General features: G+C 38.8%; 2 protein-coding genes across 3 annotated transcripts in view; one reads left to right on the top strand and one right to left on the bottom strand.

Annotated features, from left to right (window-relative positions):
- The window catches only part of DZIP3 (DAZ interacting zinc finger protein 3), a 99653-nt gene extending 88188 nt beyond the window's left edge, over positions 1–11465 (bottom strand). The window contains exon 1 of one of the 2 annotated variants that reach the window (XM_063099816.1): positions 11160–11465. The gene's annotated coding sequence lies outside the window, so the exon portion shown is untranslated. The remainder of the gene's footprint in view (positions 1–11159) is intronic. The other variant, XM_063099824.1, reaches the window with a different exon arrangement.
- The window catches only part of CIP2A (cellular inhibitor of PP2A), a 51555-nt gene continuing 42192 nt past the window's right edge, over positions 11386–20748 (top strand). Inside the window, exons 1-4 of the mRNA XM_063099837.1 lie at positions 11386–11738; positions 15380–15527; positions 16755–16867; positions 17676–17770. Of these exons, the coding sequence (XP_062955907.1) occupies positions 11637–11738; positions 15380–15527; positions 16755–16867; positions 17676–17770 (458 nt within the window). The 5' untranslated portion in view covers positions 11386–11636. The remainder of the gene's footprint in view (positions 11739–15379; positions 15528–16754; positions 16868–17675; positions 17771–20748) is intronic.

A 20748-nucleotide genomic window follows, 5' to 3' on the forward strand; every position in this document is an offset into this window, starting at 1 on the left:
TTCTATCTCCAACTACAGTCCTTGTCTCTCTGTCAAAATTGTCCTATGTCTCAAAGAGGAGCTCATGCCCGACCTCCCCTTTCTGGACTCAGATTAATCTTTTAATCCCTCAGACTACTCTGCTCCCCTCACAGGCCACCTCAACTACCTCCATACACTCGAAACCCTTCACCAGCCCCTCCACCTTTTACCTCTCTTCGCCCACAGCCACCCAACCCCTTTCACCTTCTCCCCCTTCATCAGGTGACAAGCCTGCCCCAGCTCTAGCTCCTTTATACCCCCCCATGAAGTGGCAGGGATGAAAGGATTTGTCCAGGCACATATCCCCTTTTCTCTTTCAGACCTTTCCCAAATCAAAAAATGACTGTGACCCTTCCAGTCTGACCCAGACACATATCCGTCCCCTGAAGACAGGGAGCAGGTCTGGATGGTGGCCCAACAACAGGCAGATGAGGTACATGCTCAGAATAACAAGTGGCCTGTGGGAGCTACTGCAGTCCCTTGCACAGACCCAGGGACTACCAGGCCAGCCACAAGGACCAGGATCTCTGGGATAACATGATCACACACTTGATTTATGGCCTCCAAAAGGCTACTAATTCCTAACCTGCCTCTCTGAGGCTTTACATAAATACACACGTATAGATCCAAACACCCCTGCAGGCATGGCCCTTTTATACTACCTCCTCAACACAACTTTCAAGGTTTTTAACAATAGAGAGGAGTAGGAGAAAAGGAACATTACAAAAGAGATCAGGCCAAATACTAGCACCTGGCTAATGCTATCCATGGTTCACACACTCCAAAGATGGCTGCCTCTAGGGGCAAGCCACCCGATAACTGCTTCAAATGCAGTCAACCAGGCCACTGGGCATGGGCCTGTCATAACCCCAGGCCTCCTCCCAGGCCCTGTCCTTACTGCAAACAGCCAGGTCACTGGGGGGATTGACTGTTCCACTTGCCAGACTGAGAGTGGCCCAGTCCCCAACCCACAGCCTTTGGCATCATGGCCATCCCTACTGGAGCTTCTTGGCTTAGCCCAGGAGGAGGACTGACGATGCCCAGCACCTGAGGCCCCGTGGAGATCACTACATGTGAACCCAGGGTAACTTGCCTTGTAGCAGGTAAGCAGATCTCTTTTGTCATCAACACAGGGGCCACTTATTCTACCCTTCCTGAATATGCAGGACCAACAACCCCGTCCTCTATCACAATAGTAGAGGGCATGGGAACAGAATACTGCCCACGGATCACTTAACCCCTTTCCTGCACCCTATATCACACCCAATTCACACACAAATTTTAATAATGCCTCAATAACCAACCCCTCTACTGGGACTGGACACTCTTTTCAAATTCAAAGCTACTCTTACCCTAAACACTTAACTCCAGCCACAATACTCCTGTTATAGGCTGCCCCAGACCTGAGCCCTGAAACCTCTACCTTCCCCTTTCCCCCTGACAAAGTTAATCCTATAGTATGGGATACCTCCTCACCCTCCATCACTACTCATCACCCTCCCATCTTCGTGAGGCTACGGGCTCCTTCTTCTTTCCCTAATGTCCCACAATACCCCATCACTAACTAACACCTGATAGACTTAAAACCCGTCATACTCAAACTCCTTTCTTCTCATCCCTTACAGCCTACTCACTTGCCTTTTAGTACACCCATCCTTCCAGTTATAAAGCCTAAGGGCTCATACCATTTAGTACAGGACTGATCCTTACACACGCTGTTCCCAACAACTTACTTGGACAGTTTTGCCCCAGGGATTTCGGGATAGCCCCACTTCTTTGGCCAACCCTTAGCTCAAGACTTATCTGAACTTCCCCCACAACCTCTAGCACTTTAATACAATATGTGGATGACCTCCTCCTCTGTAGCCCCTCCTATGAGGATTCACAGGCCCACACTGTTGCTCTCCTTAATTTCCTGGCCTCCAGGGGATATTGAGTGCCTCCAGCAAGACCCAAATTTCTTCCCCTTCAGTCTGAACTCCCTACTCCTACCACAAAGGGTGAAATAACCACTTTACGAGGCAGCCAAAGGGGATCCTCCCATTCTCTTAGATCCCACAAAGCCCATTTATTTCCCCTTACAGCGATTAAAAGTCACTCTCTTCACAGCCTCAGCACTATCCCTCCCAAACCTATCTCATCCTTTTATCTTATGCCTCACAGAAACCCAAGGATTGGCAGTCGAGGTTTGGGGACAAGAGGTAGGAGATAGTTTCTCCCTGGTTGCATACCTCTCACCACAGCCCAGGGATGGGCTCCCTGTTTATGGGCATTGGCAGCAGCTGCCCTTTTAGCACAAAAAAGCTCTAAACTAACTTTTGAACAACAAACAATCAAGACCTTCTCAGCCATAAGGTCAGGTCAATTCTCTCCCCTTCCTGCCTACCACTTATTCACCTTCCTTTCATTGAGAATTCCCATTTTTCCTTCAAATCTTGCCCTCCCCTAAATCCAGTCACCCTCACCCAAAACACTCACGACCCTTAGAACATAATTGCATGGAGGCTTTCAACCTCTTTCTCAATCCCTTTCCTCACATCTCCCCACATCCCATTACGCAACCCCAGCATACATGGTTCATAAATGGGAGCACAACCACTCACTCGCCTATGGGCTGCCCCCCACAAGCCCACAGGCTTCAGCCCCTTTGAATGTATGGTAGGCCCTTCACTCTCACACCTCTCCCTTCCAGCTCACCACCTTAAGGCTAGTACCTCCCTACTCTTTTACTCATTAGGGATCTTCCTCAGGAACAGGCCAACTTTCTGTTACCTCACCCTTTCCCCACCACCCACTCAGACTTTAATCTTAGCCTAGGACAGCAAGTGCATATTAAAGCCCAAATCCCAAAGCACCTCTTACCATGCTGGGAAGGGCCTTAAACAGTACTTCTCACCAGTACTAGGAAAGGCCCCTGGATGTCACTTATCCTTGGTAAAACTAGCACCTGAGACTTTACCCCCAAAAATCTGTTAACACCAAGCCAGAGGTGTCCCTCTGTTCAACCCCAACCCAACATCTCCTCACACCCCGTCCATTTTAGGACCCACAAAACTGAAAATCTCCAGGACCTTCACTCTTCCCCCAATACCAGAAGAAGGTCCCCAGCGATTATCCTCTCACTCTTGCAGACCTGCTTCACGTCTTCACACAACAGCTATGCCAAGACTGGTCCCAACCTGCTATCATGGGTTTGCCATCATGGGACATGATAAGTATATGCAACCCCGTGTCCCTAACCTTTATTATACTACCTGTTCTAGTACTTGCTATAGGATTGGTCAGTGCTGCCCCAAAGGAGTGTAACATTATATGAAAACTTCTCCTGGCACTCCTTTACCTCCTATCAGTAGGATACTTCTTAGCAATTTCATTGTGGCAATGTACCATTTAAATTCTTTTGGCTCTCTAACCCTTCGCATCTTTCCCGTGTTTTCCCCCTATCTCAATGCTCCCCCTTACCTGGAACACAGAGGTTACAGGTCCACAGGGACGATGCAGTCCTCAATGAATCAGACTGGTCCCCAAGTGACTCATTTTTCTCCCACTTCATGAAAAACATTTTTGTTACCCCCCTGCCTGTTGATGCAGCCCACGTTTCCACAAATGTCTCTTTACTTTCCTCTAATCTCAGCTCAGTGGGAACTGTCAGTGCTGTGCGGGACCTGCCCACACCTTGCACCACTAACACCACCAAATGCTACCACTCACTTACCCCCTACTCAGCCATGCCCTAAAACCGGAATATATTTCCTTTGTAAAACTATGTTATCCTGTTGCCTGCTCCCTAATGCGATTTACTGCATATTCATTTGGCTTGTCCCTGACATCACCATCCAGACAGATGGAGGGATGGAGATGGGACTGGGATTAACTTTGCCCCCCCCCTAGGAAGTGCCCCCCACTCCTGTAGGGCACTAATTGTACCTTTTTAAATTGGGGCAGGGATCCTTCCTGCAACTGGGACTGGCATAGCAGGCCTTGCTACTGCCTCTCAATTCTATCAAAAACTCTCAGAAGAACTAAGTACAGAAACATCAGGACCTTGACCTCTTAACAGCTGAGAAGGAAGGCACCTGCCTCTTCTTGGGGGAGGAATGCTGTTAATTACGTAAATGAGTCTGCGGTGATCCAAAACAACATAAACCATTTAAAGGAAAGCATTGATCACTGACGTAAAGAGTTACAAAACACAAACATACCTTGGGGGTGGCCCCAGTCACTGAACCCTTGTATACCCTGGCTAATGCCCCTACTGGAACCCCTAACCATGCTGGGACTCAACCTACTTTTTGGTCCCTGTCTCTTTTGGTGTTTCTCTATTTCTTGCAGAAACGTACCCAGGCTTTCACCAACCAAAAGGTTGCTGAATTGTTCCTGCAAGGAGGATATCAGCCCCTCAGAACCAGCGACCCTTCCCTGGATGAATATAGCCTCCCCACACGAAACCAATACCCCACCACCTAATTGTTTTACCTGCTAACATAAATCTTTTATTTTTTCCATATCTTCACCCATCTCCAGCAGGAAGTAGCTTCAGAAGAATGAGACCGTTGCCCCTTTTTCTCTCTCCCTATACTTAACAGGCAGGAATGATGGATCTAGGACATGACCGGCACCATTGTGCACACAACAAGCACAAAATAGCCACCAGCCTTGTCTTCCACTCCAGCACCAAACCCCTCCCCCCTTCCCTTTTATGAGAAGCCTCATGTCTTCTGCAAAACAGAAACCTTTTTGCTTCCGCAAGGGTGCAGTTCTCCACCCTGGTCACATAGCTCCCACATTAGCATAATGCCCCTCCTTGATGGTATCAGCCAGCCCTTGGCACCCTATATAAGCTCTCTCACCCCCACATGTGGTGCTGTCCCCCATTTTGAGGGCAGCCCCAGGCTGCCCTCCACTCTGAGTGCAGCCCAGCAGATTCTTTTCCTTTAATAAAGCTTGATCAGTACCTGACGCTTTGGCTCACTTTCTTTCATCTACAAAATTGGATGCAAAAACAATGAATAGTACTTGTGTACTTAAAGAGAAAAAAAAGGGTAAAGCAACATTCTTATTCTAGGATATGAAATTAGATGTGAAAATGGAGGAAAAAATTTATTCAAATTATACAAACCTTGTACTCCTAACCTAAAGTTGAGTTCTGTGAAATGTATAGAGAGAAAAACCAGGAATTGCTTAAAAAGTGAGAAACAATTTTATGGATTGGCAATCATTTAGAAATTAGCTAAATTTTAATACTTGATAGTTGGAAAAGGGAACAGGAAGAATAATAATTGTAAAGGGAAAATTAACTTCACTATTTCAGATTTTCTGACTTTGTAATAAAGGTAATATTTCCGAAAAATGGGAGTTGACACTAATTACAGACTGTTTTCTGGCTCTACATAAAGAGCAAGATCAGTTTAATGTCAGCAGTACTTGAATTGTTTTAGCTATACCAAGGACATGGTATCTAAATGACCCCTTGCCTAGACCTCTGCCAATATTCTACCATTGGATTTCTCTTTGAATCTTTGGAACCCGGGCCAATGACACTTTACTTCTTCCTGCTGTTTATGCCTATCGAGTAACCCTCTAATTTTAGATTTGGCCTCCCATGCTCACTCGAATGTAAGCCCCAAGAAATCAGGAAATTTTAAAAAATCCCTTTACCACATTACCAGTGCCTAGAACAGCAGCTGGGATACTTTAACCACTCAAAATTGATCTAAAGAAGGAAGTCACCCACCCTTCTGCATATCTCAAGGTCTCTGAAGGCAGAGTAAACAGGGAGTCTATTTGTAAATCAACTGCCTTCTTTGCCAACCTAGAGTCCTCCTTTAAAAGTCAAGAGGCAACCCACATGCTACAAGTAAGACTGATCCCGCAGATGACCATAGAGTCCTCTGGCAGCTACTTCTGTCTCCCTTGCTGGTTCCTACACATCTCTCCAACTTCTAAATACTTAAGTATCCTAAGGTTCAGTCCTTGGATGTGTCTTTTCTATCCATACTCTCTCCTATATCATTTAGTCTCGAGGCTTAAAATTTTCTCCCTCTAGGCTTAACCTCTCCTTTAACTTTCAATAATAAATTCAACAGCCTACTCAACATCTCCTGGATGTCTAATAGACATCTCAACATAACCTACACTGAGCTTCATATATCTGTTCCTCCCTACAGAATGGCTGAAGCAGAGCCACCCAGCCAAGTCAGGCCTAGATCACATTTACTGTAGTCAACCCACAGACCAGTGGGGAAGAAAGAAATGCTCATGGTTTCAACCACTAGTTCTGAGGTGATTTGCTATCCAGCAAAAACTAATTAACACTCTACCCTACCTAAAATTGTCATACCTCATCCCAACTTTGATACTTCCTATCCTCTTCCTTTTTCCCCTCCAAAACACTTATTACTAACATTCACATATTTATTGTCTATATCCCCCATTAAAATAAAAACTCTACTTGAGCAGAAATTTTTTGACTCTTTGCTGTATTCCTGAACTTACAAATGTATCTAGCACTCAAGTATTTATTAAATGTATGGTATATGAATGAATGAATAATTAGCCCTGTGTTCACACCCCTGGTATAATTCCCATATTACAACATTCAGTATTCTACAAACTCTGCAGTTCTGTCAAAACTATAATTCATGCCTTCATTCAGTCTGATTTATCTAACATGACTTAAACTCTAGTTAAAAGAGATTAAAATTTTCCATCTTACTTTTCAGAATTAAAGATGTTTTTTAGGTTTTTCCAGAATAAATTAAGGAGCTGGCCAGCCCTCAACTTGAGTTAAAAGATCCTGAATAAGTGTTGTTCACTTCCTTTAAGCCTGTTTCCTGAAATATAAATTAGGGGAAATACCTATGTCAAATATAAACTACAGACAGTATAAAAAAAATTTACAAAGAGGGATTTTATGCCAATCCTTGAAGAATGAAGGAATTGGATACATAATATTTTACCCTAAGAAGTACCATGAGTTCCTACAACATTCTCTATTTCTCTTAATAGCATTTATTCTGGTTTGTCTACTTCCCCAACAGATTCTAAGCTCACTGGAAAATAACTGGTACTCTGTAAATATTTGATGTATTAATGAATATTAGCATTTTTTAAGGCTATTTACCTGACTGGTTAAAATGATTATACAGATTTTTTTTTTAAAGTGAAATGCATAGTCTCACTTTAGCTACTGTGTTTAAAAAAAACATTGGTATAAAATAAATATTCTTTATAAAAAAATATAGTATGGAAATGTACGAAGCCTTCCAACTTTTAAAAGACTACGAAAAAAGAAAACAAACAAAAAAATGTATGCATATGGATTAAATTAATAAAAACAAAAATAAAATTAGTGATTCTGAAATCAAAGAAAAATGAGAATTAATAAAATGAAAGCTGGCTCTTGAAAAGCTGAACAAAATGGACAAAACCCTGGAAAGCCCATCTAAAAAAAAAGAAGATAACATTAAAATTAAAAAGGAAATTTAAAACTACGAATTAGACATTAAGAGAATTATTGGAATAATAATTCCAATAATCCCAAAGCGCCTCTTACCATGCTGGGAAGGGCTTTAAACAGTACTTCTCACCAGTACTAGGAAAGGCCCCTGGATGTCACTTATCCTTGGTAAAACTAGCACCTGAGACTTTACCCCCAAAAATCTATTAACAAACATGTGTGCAACTTTAAACCAGTAAGTTTTTAAATCTAAAGATGCTAAAAAATATGCTATCTCCAAAATTAACTTGAGGTAAAAATGATTATCAGATCTATAACCATATTAGCAATTCAAATATTTGCTAAAGATCTACCACTAAATATATTATCAAGCTTAATAATTTTATAGGACAGTTGTATACTCATACAGCCTGTAAGGATCAGATAATTCCTATGTGATTCTCATTATTCCACTGCATAAAAGAAGATGAAGCCCTTCCAATTCACTTTTCAAAAGTAACATGTAACCCAAATTCCAAATGATAAAGAAAAAATTATTGAAAATTCTCAATTAGGAAGATAGATATAAGATCCTGAATAAAATACCAGTAAATCAAAACCCGTAACATAGCAAATAGGGGGTTTGTTACTACTGCCTGTGTGACTTTGGGCAGATTACTTCATCCTTCTCTGTCTTCGTTTTTTTTTTATCTTTATGATGGAGATGATAATAGGATAATAGTACCTACAGCATGGGGTTATTAAAAAGATTAAGTAAATAAGAAATTCTTAGAACAGTGCTTGGCACATAACAAATGTTCAGTAAGTGTTAGTATCATTATTATCCCTAGAACAAAAAAGCAACATAATTCATTGAATAATTTATTATTTTTTTTGGTAGGTGGCCAGTATGGGGATCTGAACCCTTGACCTTGGTGTTATGACCACTACCATTTTAAACGGGAAAATAAAATACATAAATGCGAACATTTGATAGCACAAATTATATTAAAAATTAAAGTATTGGTCATTTGCATTAAATTAATAAAAGATATGCAATATTACCATGATTAGAGTTTACACTAATGCAATAAAGAAAACTAACACGGAAAAGATGAAATTATCGTCTGCAGATGATATACAGGTAGAAAGTCTAAAGGAGTAAATAAAATTCTAGATAATGAGATTTTAGTCAGTAGGCTGGATTTAAGATGTACCCAAAAACCAGTACCTTTTTTTAGAACAGCAATAATTAAAAATTTATAAGAGAAAAAGAGAACCTACTCATAGTCACAAAAAATACATAATACTCAGGAATAAACTTGATGCGAATAGTACAAGACCTTATGACAAACTACGTAAGATTTCACTGACCACAAAACACACCCTGAATATTTTCTATTAACTACCTCAGCAGTATCTATATCTTCTCAGTCATCCAACTTAGAAATTTGAAATCCCTTCTAGATACATCCCTCACCTCACTCCTCACATCCACAGTGACCAAGTCTTGTCTACTTTATTTCATATATTTCTCACATTTGTCACCTCTTTCCTATCTCCACTTCAATTATGCTGGTTATCCTTTGGAAAGACTCCAGCAAATTAAAGTCTCCTACTTCTAGTCTTATGCTTCTCAAAATCATAGTCCATACAGCTGCCAGACTAATCAATTTAAAACACAAACCTGACGAGATCAAGACCCAGTTTAAAACACAGGTCACCACTGAATTAAGGAGGGAGTCCAAGCTCAAGACTATTAAGGCCTTGAGTCATCTGGACCTATCCTCATCGTCTCCTCCGCCTCCTCCTCTTCCCCCTTTTTGGGGCCTAAAAATATGGCTCTGACTTCTCAAATTAAGATATGTAAGCACCTCTGACTAAAGATGCCAAGGCTTCTCACAGCTGCAAACATGATGGTACACCTAACTAAACTTACATTAATTTTGGTGAAGATTTTTTGAGAAAGACATTATTTGATATTCAATGAATGCAGAAAAGAATGCAAAATTTGTATGACTATTTAAGCTAAAACACAAGATTTCAAAGAAAGATGGCACTTAGAGCAGGCAGCTTTGAGCTCATCATGAGGAGGTGGATAATGACCCATTTGCCATTTTAGGTGAAAAGTCTAACACTACCAGACTCTTATCACTGCATTTGCCAACGATTATAACTAACACTTGGCAAGACTTGACTTAATGTCAGGCTTGATTCATTACATTGATTAACTCATTTTACAAAGGTCTCCAAGACCTTGTATGACTTCATCTCTACTACTGTCCCTACTCTCTATCTGTTCCAGCCACATGGCCTCCCTACTGTTCTTGTCACATTGTCATACTCCACTTCATGGCTTTTTGTCCTTACTATTCCCTCTATCTAGAAACCTTCCCCCCCACCCCCCACCCCCGTAGAGTAAGGCTCTTTCAACTTCTTGAAGTATTTCCTCAAATGTTGCTTTCTTAATGAAGCCTATCCTGACCTCCCCATTTCCCTTCTCAATCACCAACAATACTCTACAATAACAACTCTGTTCTATTTTTTCTCCATATCATTTTCCTTATTTACTCTTTATTATTTATCGTTTCCCTACCGGAATGTAAGTTCCATACAAGTAAGACGTTTTATTCACTGAATCTCTAGTGCCTAGAACGGTGTCTAGCACATTGTACACTCTCAATGAATTACTAAATGTACAATCCTATGAAACAGGTACAACGCTTAGCCAGATTTTACTTTATGAAGAGACTGAAGCAGTGGGAACTTCTGTTGGATCACACAGCCAAAGGTGGGGCCAGGACTTATACGCAACCTGGCTCCACTTTTACCAGTCACTACTTGGTGCCTATCATTTATGCGGAGAATTTCAAAAGTACTATCTATTTAGTAAGTTTCCCTTATCAGACATTTCCTTCATCAGACAGTTCCTTTGCAGCAGAAGGGATTTCCTTATCTTGTTCCCTGATTGATAGTACCTAACCCATGTTATATACTAAATAACTGTTTACAGCATTAATAATGAACACACTAGCTACCCAAAGATTTTTACATGAATGTCTCAGTTGTCCAAATCATTTTAAGCTTTCAGATCTAATTTTATTTTTAATATATAAATAAATCCTGCCTTTAAAAATGTAGTGACGCAAAATACGTTCTTTGAATGGACAAAACAATTTCTGAAGAACGATTTAAATAAAAGGACATGAACCCTATTCTCACAATTTCTTACAAACTGGTTTTTAAAGCTTTATTCGTCATTAGCATACATTAAGCAAAACGCTTCAGAACCAATTACTGACTTACTCCTTTATATACACATGTATAATATTAACTTATCTCTGATGAAAACATGCAAACAATAGTACCATTTTCGTAGACATCGATATTTATAAAACAATCAACCATGCCAGATGCAAACAGATACCTTCACTTACAAAAACTGACGCTAATGAGAACACCCTCCGCAGCAATACCTGGCCCAGGAGTCACTCGGAGGTAGCTTTTTCAAATAAGGTTGACAAATACTATCGTAAGGGTATGGCTAAACTTGCCACAGAATGACAATGACCATACATTTACTCTGAAAAACAATCATTCCTGGGCAGAAGGGGCGGACGTATGAGATTTAAAAAAGAGGCCCCTCCCAGGACGCCTCAAAATCTAGGGCCCAAAGATTCTCCTCCTCAGAGCTCCTCACCGTGTCTAGACTAGGGGGAAGCGACCATTTCTCAGGTAGAGGATGACGCACAAAGGAGAAACCTGCCACCCAGCATGAAAGCCGCAGAAGCACACGAAACAGCGCAAAGAGGAACGAAAACGCCCTTGCGCCGAACCGCCCCTCCACGGAGCGAGCTGCAATCGCGTTTCTCGCGAGATTTCTCGTCTTCGCGGGATCTCAAGCTGAAACTTCGCGGCCTCTCAGATAAGGGGGCTAGGAGGGCCAGCTCCCGACCCCTTTCACAGACCCACGGAACACTTCGACCCCCCCCAGCCAACCCAGCCCGTCATCGAGAACAGTCCCCCAGAGTGCCTAGGGACTTCCGGAGCCCGACCGGAACCGGAAACTTCTGGGAGCGAGGGGGTAGGACCTAAAATCAAAAGAAGCGCGGCGAAAGCTGGAGGCCGGAACCTGCAGAGTGGCGGTGATACCAGGGAGGGCCTGCGGCCGGCCCCCATGGACTCCACCGCCTGCTTGAAGTCCTTGCTCCTAACCATCAGTCAGTACAAAGCCGTTAAGTCAGAGGCGAACGCCACCCAGCTTTTGCGGCACTTGGAGGTGAGGGGTTACAGGGTGGGGGACGGGATGGGCTTTCCCCTAGTAATCCTTAGTTCACGGTGCCGCTGGGGAGTGGCGGCCCCAGCCTTGGAGAGAAAGCGGCTCTTCTCTGCCTCCCTCAGCTGTCTTTTTGAACTGGTAAAGTCGAGTGAGCGTCAGCGTCCAACTCGCTGCAGCAAGAGTAATGAGCGCCTACTGAAGGCTCTCGGAAGAGGGAGGGTGGGACAAGAGGTTGGGAAATTTAGGCTGTGTTTGGGGACCTTGTCTTCTCTTCCTTTGCTTCTTGTTTTGGTATTCCGTCCAAACCAAGCCCTCCCAATATACAGCGATTCTCAGGAACTGGACGTGGCCAGGAATCATGATTAAAACTTGTTTTTTGCCCTTAGGTAGTTTATAATCTGAATCTGTTGCTTACTGCTCTCTTTTGAACTCTAACTTGAAAAATATTGTTTCAACTTCCTTTGATTAAGAAGCAATCCCCCTGACTAGTAAGCGAAATTTTTTTTCTTTACCTAAATATATTGCTCACTTCTTAAAAAATCCTAATCCTGAATTGCTTTCACCAGTTATTTGTGTCTGGGCTCTTCTGTTTTATTTTAGGCTCTTAATCTCCTGCTGTCGTTTGTTATGCTTTCATGGAATTCAAACTAACGTTGACTTGTTTAATTTTTAAAAATAAGCTCAATTAAAACTTACTTTAATTCTCTGATGCAGCTTTCTTCTGTTAACACAGATTGAAATAATTTTAAAATACATTCTTTGTTATATTAACCCTGTGATAAAAGGCTAATGTACCAAAGTGTAGCAAAATACTACAGAAAAAGGATAATTGCGTGTGGTAGTCTTTCATTAGCCTTTAGTGAAACTGGAGTGTATTAAATGTCATTGTTCTCTTGAGCTTCTTTGGTGCTCCCCTTCTTACTATTTTAGATGTCCATCTTCTAGGAATTAGGAGATTAGCATTTTAGATACTAGTGTGAAATATTACCTCTCAGAGAAAAAAACGGGTGTGTTTTGAATTTGAGTGCAATGTTATTGTGAATGAAAGGAGACTTAGAAGCAATTTGGGGCTTAGAATCTGGCTCCTTGATACTGTGTTCCTAAACTTTCAAAGGGTGTACACAAAACGGTTCTACCATTGATGCAAAGGTATGAAGAGCACTGGCTTGAGGTTACTACTCCTAAGGACTTTTTTTTGCAGTTGAGAGATAACATACGTACAGTGAGCAAACGGCATTAATCTCAGATGAAGAGCTTGATCTCTTTTTTTTTAACGTATGTGTACACTCAAGTGGCTATGACCTGTATCATGACATAGAACATTTCCAGCACCCCATATGGATTTTTCATTGTCCCTCCACGTAAGGTTCAGGTAAGTGGACTCATACAATAGATACTCATGTCTGGCCTCTGCCACTCAATGTAATCGGTAAAATTCATTCATGTGGAAATATACCAGTACTTCATTACTTTTTATTGCCATATAGAATTCTATTGTATGAATGTACCACAGTATATATACATTTTCCTGGTGGGGCATTTAGGTTGTTTCCAGTTCTGGGTAGAATTATAAATAAAGCTGTTACAAACATTTCATACATTTTTTTGTGGTTATATGTACTCATTTCTTTTATATAGGCCATAGGGTAGGCTTATGTTCAGTTTTAATTGAAACTGCTAAACAAGTTTCCAAAATATTATGTTATTTTACCTTCCCACCAGTAATATATGAAATTTGCTGTTATTCATCCACACCAATCCTTCGTGTTTTTATATTTCGGAATTTTAACAATTTTGTTGGATGGTATTTATATTTTTAATGGTGAATGTCTTTGTGCAGACCTCATAAGATCAACATCTGAGAATGTAAAGAGAGATGGATATCATGTGAAAGGGGATTATTCATTTGTCTTTACTTCTGCTACCATACTTTGTCTTTATAGCCCCATGCATAACCTGAGCTTTGAATTTTCTATGATTGGCAGAAATGAGCTGATGTCATTCTTGATGATGTTAATTCACAGCACTAATCTTGTGTGATGATTAATAGTATGAATTTAGCTATACCAACCTGCCAAGGTATGAATTGCAGTTGTGCTTCTGTATCATCAATGTGTGCCTCAGTTTACTCATCTGCAAAACAAAATAGTGGCACCTACTTTATAGAGTTATGATGAAGATGAGAAGAGTTAACATATGTAAAGTTCCTAGATCAGTGCCTAGACCAGAGTAAGTCCTGTATATGAAAGTACTTCAAAAACTTCGTGGAAAAATAGAATTGAATGATGATACAAATCTTTCCATTAACTTTTTGAAGTACCCTCATATTAGGTTATTATTAAAATATATTTGCATTAAAACATACAGTGTTTACGAGTAAAGGGGAAAAAAGTCATTTTTTTTTTTTTACCTTGTACTAAATAATTATTACATGTTAGACTACTTCTGTTACTGAGATACAGGTCCAGTCCTGAGGGGAATCATGTTTAAAACACAAAATGTCTTAATCTTGTAGAGGATTAGATGTATAAAATAGGCAAACAAGCAATACTCAGAAGGTTCCCTACCCCAAAATATCTGCTACTGATGTATGTAATTTCATCTTCGGACTTATTTTTTCAGTCTTACAGACTTTTATTTTAGTAATGTTGTTAAGACATGTACTCCTTGGGAACAGATAATGTAAAACTCTGTTGTCAGCAAAGCTTTAGAAGAAAAACTGACACGGGTAAGGGAAAAAAAGGATACAGAAAGAAAAGATTAGAGGGAGGCTAATGCAACCCGCTTAGACCTAATTTTTTAAAATAACTATTTAGAACATATTTAGTCTAATTCTTAGGTAATTAATGGTTTCTTTGTCTTTATAGAAAAGATAGGCTTAATGAATACATTCGTAAAGCATTTTGAAAATTCATGCTTTCTGACATCTGGTTTTGGCCTTCAATCCCAGCTTTACCTTATTACCTTCTCCCCCTTTCTCTCCCCCTCTCCCTCTCCTTATAGGTTATACATTATAAGAAAGGAGAAAAAAATGGAATGACCTTATAAATTTTTCAGTGCCTGGCCTGGCTAATTAAAAGAATTTATATAGATTTTTTATTTTCTCTGTAATCTCAACTTCTCGGCTCAGCTATTATCTTTGGGAAGGAACAAGAGTAATCTTGTAGTTATGCTTTGGGTTTCACTTTCCACACTCTTCCCTCAAAGGTGGAATGAGTATACTGGAATTCTTTTATAAAATAAATATATTGGTAGTTGAGTGCAAATTTGTAGTGTATGCCTTCATGGAGTGTTTGATGTAGTGTGGAGGATAAATATCACTGGATAATCAAAAGTTTGCTAATTCATGAAATAGAAGTATAATGCACCATAGGGTAGTGTAACAGGCAAACCTAGCTTAGATGGTATAAGAGGCTTAGGGAAAGCTTCCTGAAGGAAATGACTTTAAACTGAGATCCAAGTGATTAACTAGTGAAGGAGGGATTAGGTAATCTAGGCAGAGGTAACAGCATGTGTTAATTTTCTAAATTGGAAAAGAAAGTGTCAATGGCACTATGGAAAAACTGAGTTTTTTATTTGAAATGGAGAAGAGACGAAAATTGGCAACTCTTAACTAAAATATTTTGGTTACTATTTTATAGGTAATTTCTGGACAGAAGCTCACACGACTGTTTACATCAAATCAGATATTACCAAGTGAATGTTTGAGTTGCCTTGTAGAGCTACTTGAAGACTCAAATATAAGTGCTTCACTGATCTTAAGTATTATCAGTTTGCTGTCTCAACTAGGTAATGTATTTAGTTTCTCCTTTTTTCTTTTTGGAAGATGTAGGAATATAATATTTTTTTAAAATGCAGATTTAGTTATAGAATCATTTGCAGTATGATACACATTCAAAACATTTCATTATTGCAGGATGTCTTAGAGCAATTATGTATTATGAATCTCTTGAAAGGGGAATACTGTATGCAGTATTTCTTAAATTATTGGAGCAGGGAATCTGAAGCGTATCAAAGGTTTAGTGTTCTACAAGAAAGAATGCACTTTGGGAAGTGCTGGCCTACTTTTGAATTAAAAAACAAGCAAACAAAAACCCCACATACACATGATGCCAGTATTAAATACATTACTCGGAAAGTCATAATTTAAGCATAAAATTAATGTATGCTAAGTATTAAAAAAACTCAGTTGTCAGGAAATATTAACACAGAGCAGCATTCCTTCAGAGACAGAAATTTTTTGGATCTGTGTTGTCTGGTATAGTATCCTCTAGCCACATGGGGTTATTAAGCACTCAAAGTGCGATAATGAAGTGAGGAACTGAATTTTTAATTTCTATTAACCTAAATGTAAATAGCCACATGTAGCCTAGTGGCTACCAAATTACCACAGATATACAGAGTAAAATGGAATGAGTCTTTACTCATTACCACCAACCTTCCTCATCATTTTAGTATTTGCTATAGACTCAATGGTGCAAAGGACATTGTTAAGTAAATTTGCTCAAATGTTAGTGTATTTCTGTTGAATGAATGAATTCACAGTAGAATTTCCAGGTTATTTTAGAATTCAATAGCCTTTACTTAATTGCTTTCCAAAAAGGCTCTGCCACTTGCAACACCCACCAACCATTTGAATGCAAATGTCTGTCACCTTCAACATTTAAATATATTATAAATTTTTTTAGGTGATAATCTTTTTTATTTATTTTTGTTACATTTATTTTTTTAATTAACAGACTGTATTTTAGGTTTACAGAAAATTGAACTAATCTTTTAATTGCGATATTTCTACAAATATATATAAAACAAGTCTTTTCTTTGATATTAAAATTATTCCACATAGAGAAATTAATTGAACTTCTGAATTGGAGGGTACTGGTAAATAAAATTGCCATAACATACTTTTTTAAAATGATAACTTTAAATTTATTTCATATAAATTTATTTTTCTTTCATTCATGAGTATTATATATAAAAATGATGTATTTTGTGTCATTTTATTTTAACTTACAGCCGTGGACAATGAAACCAGAGATTGTCTTCAGAATACATACAATCTGAATAGTGTGTTGGCAGGAGTGGTTTGTCGGAGCAGCATGTGCCACAATGATTCAGTGTTTTTGCAGGTATACACCCACAGTGTGCTATCACTTAACTATTCTGCCTGCCTTATTCTCAGATCAAAATTGGTTAACATATAGTCTACATGCTATTATGATACTACATGATTAGGCACAGTTCTTGTCATTAACACCGGGTTGGACACACATATACTACTATTTAAATGTTTCTAGAAAAGGAAAGCTTACCCACATCTAGCACCATTATTGAAGAGAAACAAATCTACAATATAACTGGCCTGATTTATAAACACAGATGTCTGCATTTTGAGATGGAAGCTATTCATTTTAAAATTATAATTTGAGTTGGCATCTAGTCTCAATCTGTTGAGGAAACATTCTACAAAAATTGAAGCTATAGATATAGTCTTCTTTAATGCGTATCCAAAGCTCTTAAAGCCTTTATATTTCATCGCCTCTAAAATGCCATCAATTGTAAGAAAGGAAAGCACGATTAAACTGACATGCAATTTTAGAGGTGGTAAAATGTGAAAAAATATATCTTAGAATTGATGGAATATGAATGTGTTTCATCCTGCATTCAAGTATTCAAGTTTAAGATGATAAATGAACAATGTTGACAATGATGCTCTATTTGTGACAGAATGTATAGAAATATGTGAATCGGGAGATGAACCTTGAGATTCTTAGTAGTCTCATTTCTTTGTATGTGTTTTAAAAAAAAACTTTTAAGAAATGGAAAAGTTCTTGCCTCCTAAAATGATGACATGTTCAGAATATCCACAATGTCCACTCTTGTGAGCACATAAAACATATTATATGTTTATATTCATAACTGTGTTTTTATTCTCAGTGCATTCAACTTCTGCAGAGGTTAACATATAACGTCAAAATTTTTCATTCTGGTGCCAATATAGATGAATTGATTACATTCCTGATAGATCATATGTGAGTATGCAACCAATCATGTAACTAAATAATTTATTGGTTTAGTTTAAATTAAAACCATGTAATCAATTTTAGAAAATTTTTCTAACTTTTTACACTCAGACTTTTTTTTATTTAACATTTATACATATTTGTGGGGTACAGTGTGTTGCTTCAATACATGTGTATACTTCACAATGATTCACTAAGGGTAGATAGCATAGTTTTGTGCCCATTAGTTCACTACTTCTCCTTCCCCTCCTGGCCTCTGGTAACCATTATTGTACTCTCTACTATGAGAACCACTTTTTTTGTTTTTCCATTTTGTGTTATTTTTATTTTATGGATTCCACGTATGAATGAGATCATGTGGAATTTGTCTTTCTCTGCCCAGCTTACTTAGCATGATTGTTCCAGTTCCATCAATGTTGCTGCAAATGATAGGATTTCATTGTCTGTTTATAGTCAAATAGTATTCTATTGTGTATATATATCATAGTTGTTTTGTTTTGGTAGCTGGCCGGTACAGGGACCTGGGGATCCAAACCCTTGACCTTGCCATTCCCAACGCTGTGCTCTTACCAACCTGCCAGCCTACCACAGTTTTTTTTATCCATTCATCCACTGATGTACATTCAGGTTGATTCTATCTCTTGTTTATTGTGTATGGTGTTGCAGTAAACATAGGAGCACAGGTGTCTTTTCTTTAGATTGATTTTGTTTTCGTTGGGTACATACCCAATAGTGGGATAGCTGGGTCCTGAGGTAGATCTATTTTTAGTTCTCTGCGGAACATCCATACTGTTTTCCACAATGGCTGGACGAATTTACGTTTCCACCCGCAATGTAGAAGAGTTCCCTTTTCTGTGCATCCTCCCCAGCGTTTGTTATTTTCTGCCTTATTGAAAATAGCCATTCTAACTGGAGTGACATGATATCTCATTGTGGTTTAAATTTGCATTTCCCTTATGATTAATGATCTTGAGAATTTCTCATGTGCTTGTTGGCCATTTGTATGTCTTCTTTTGAGAAATGTCTGTTCAGGTCCTTTGCCCATTTTTTAACTGAGTTATCTGATTTTTTTGCTGCCGAGTTGATTGAGTTCCTTATATATTCCAGATATTAGCTCCTTCTCTGATGTGTAGTTTTGTAAGCACTTTCTCCCATTCTGTAGGTTGTCTCTTCACTTTCTTGATTGTATCCTTTGCGGTGCAGAAGCTTTTTAGTTTGATATGGTCCCATTTGTCTAATTTTGCTTGACTTGCCTGTGCCTTTGTAGTCTTGTCTGCAAAAGTGCAGCCCACTCCCATTTCGTGTAGTGTTTCCCATGTTTTCTTCCTTTGTAGTTTCATAGTTTCAGTTCTTAAATTTAGGTCTTCAATTCATTTTGACTTGAGTTTTATGTATAGTAAGAGATAGGGGTCTAGTTTCAGTCTTCTATGTGTGGATACCCAGTTTTCCCAGCAACATTTATTGAAGAGGCTGTCCTTTCTCCCGTGTATATTTTTGGCACCTTTGTTGAAAATCAGTTGGCTGTAGTGTGCAGGTTTATTTCTGGACTCTATTCTGTTGCATTGATCTATTTGTCTGTTTTTATGCCAGTGCCATACTGTTTTGGTTACTATAGCTTTATAGTATATTTTGAAGTCAGGTAGTGTGTGATGCCTCCAACTTTGTTCTTTTGGTTCAAGATTGCTTTACCTATACAGAGTCTTTTGTGATCTATACAAATTTTAAAATCGTTTTTTCCTTTTTCTCTGAAGAATGTCCTTGGTATTTTGATAAGGGATTGTGTTGAATCCGTAGATTGCTTTGGGTAATATGAATATTTTGATGATGCTAATTCTTCCAACCCATGAACATGGGATATGTTTCCACTTATTTGTGTCTTCTGCAATTGCTTTCACCGATGTTTTATAATTTTCATTGTAGAGGTCTTTCACTTCCTTGGTTAAATTTACTCCTAGGTATTTCATTTTTGTAGTAGCTTTTGTGGATGAGATTACTTTCTTGATTTCTTCAACTGTTTCAATATTGGCCTTTAGGAACACTACTGTTTTTTGTGTATTGATTTTGTATCCTGCTACAATACTGAATTCATTTATAAGTTCTAGTAATTTTTTGGTGGAGTCTTTAGGGCTTTCTATGTATATGATCATGTCTTCTACAAATAGATTGTTTGACTTCCTTCTTTCCCATTCGGATGCCCTTTATTGCTTTCTCTTGCCTTATTGTGCTGGCTAGAACTTCCAGTACTATGTTGGGTAAGTGTGGGGAAAGTGGGAATGCTTTTTTTCTTCCAGATCTTAGAGTAAAAGCCTCTAATTTTTGTCCATTTAGTATAATATTAGCCAGGTACATTCCTTCTATACCTCATTTGTTGAGTGCTTTTATTATGAAGGGATGTTAGATTTTATCAAATGGTTTTTCTGCATCTATTGAAATGATCATATGGGGTTTTTGCCCTCATTCTGTTGATCACATGTATTGATTTGCATTATGTTGAGCCAGCCTTGCATCTCTGAGATGAGTCTCACTTGCTCATTGTGTATGATCTTTTTAATGTGTTGTTGGGTTCTGTTTGTTAGTATTTTGTTGAGGATCTTCTCATTTGTGTTCATTAGAGATACTGGTCTGTAGTTTTCTTTTTTTGTTGTATCTTTTTTCTGTTTTGGTATGAAGGTAATGCTAGCCTCATAGAATGAATTTTGGAAATATTTCCTTTTCAGTTTTTTGGAATAGTTTGAGAAGAATTGATATTAGTTCTTTAAACATTTGGTAAGGAATTTGGCAGTAAAGCCATCTGGTCCTCGGGTTTTCTTTGTTGGAAGACTTTTTTACTGCATCATTCTCGTTACTCATTGTTAGTCTGTTTAGGTTTTCTATTTCTTTCATGAGTCATCCTTGGTAAGTTCTGTGTCTCTGGGAATTTATCCATTTCGTCTAGGTTTTCCAGTTTTTTCGCATATATAGTTCTATGTAGTAATCTCTTATGATCC

The sequence above is a fragment of the Cynocephalus volans genome, chromosome 1 (assembly GCF_027409185.1).
Source record: "Cynocephalus volans isolate mCynVol1 chromosome 1, mCynVol1.pri, whole genome shotgun sequence".
NCBI classification, from domain to species: Eukaryota; Metazoa; Chordata; class Mammalia; order Dermoptera; family Cynocephalidae; genus Cynocephalus; species Cynocephalus volans.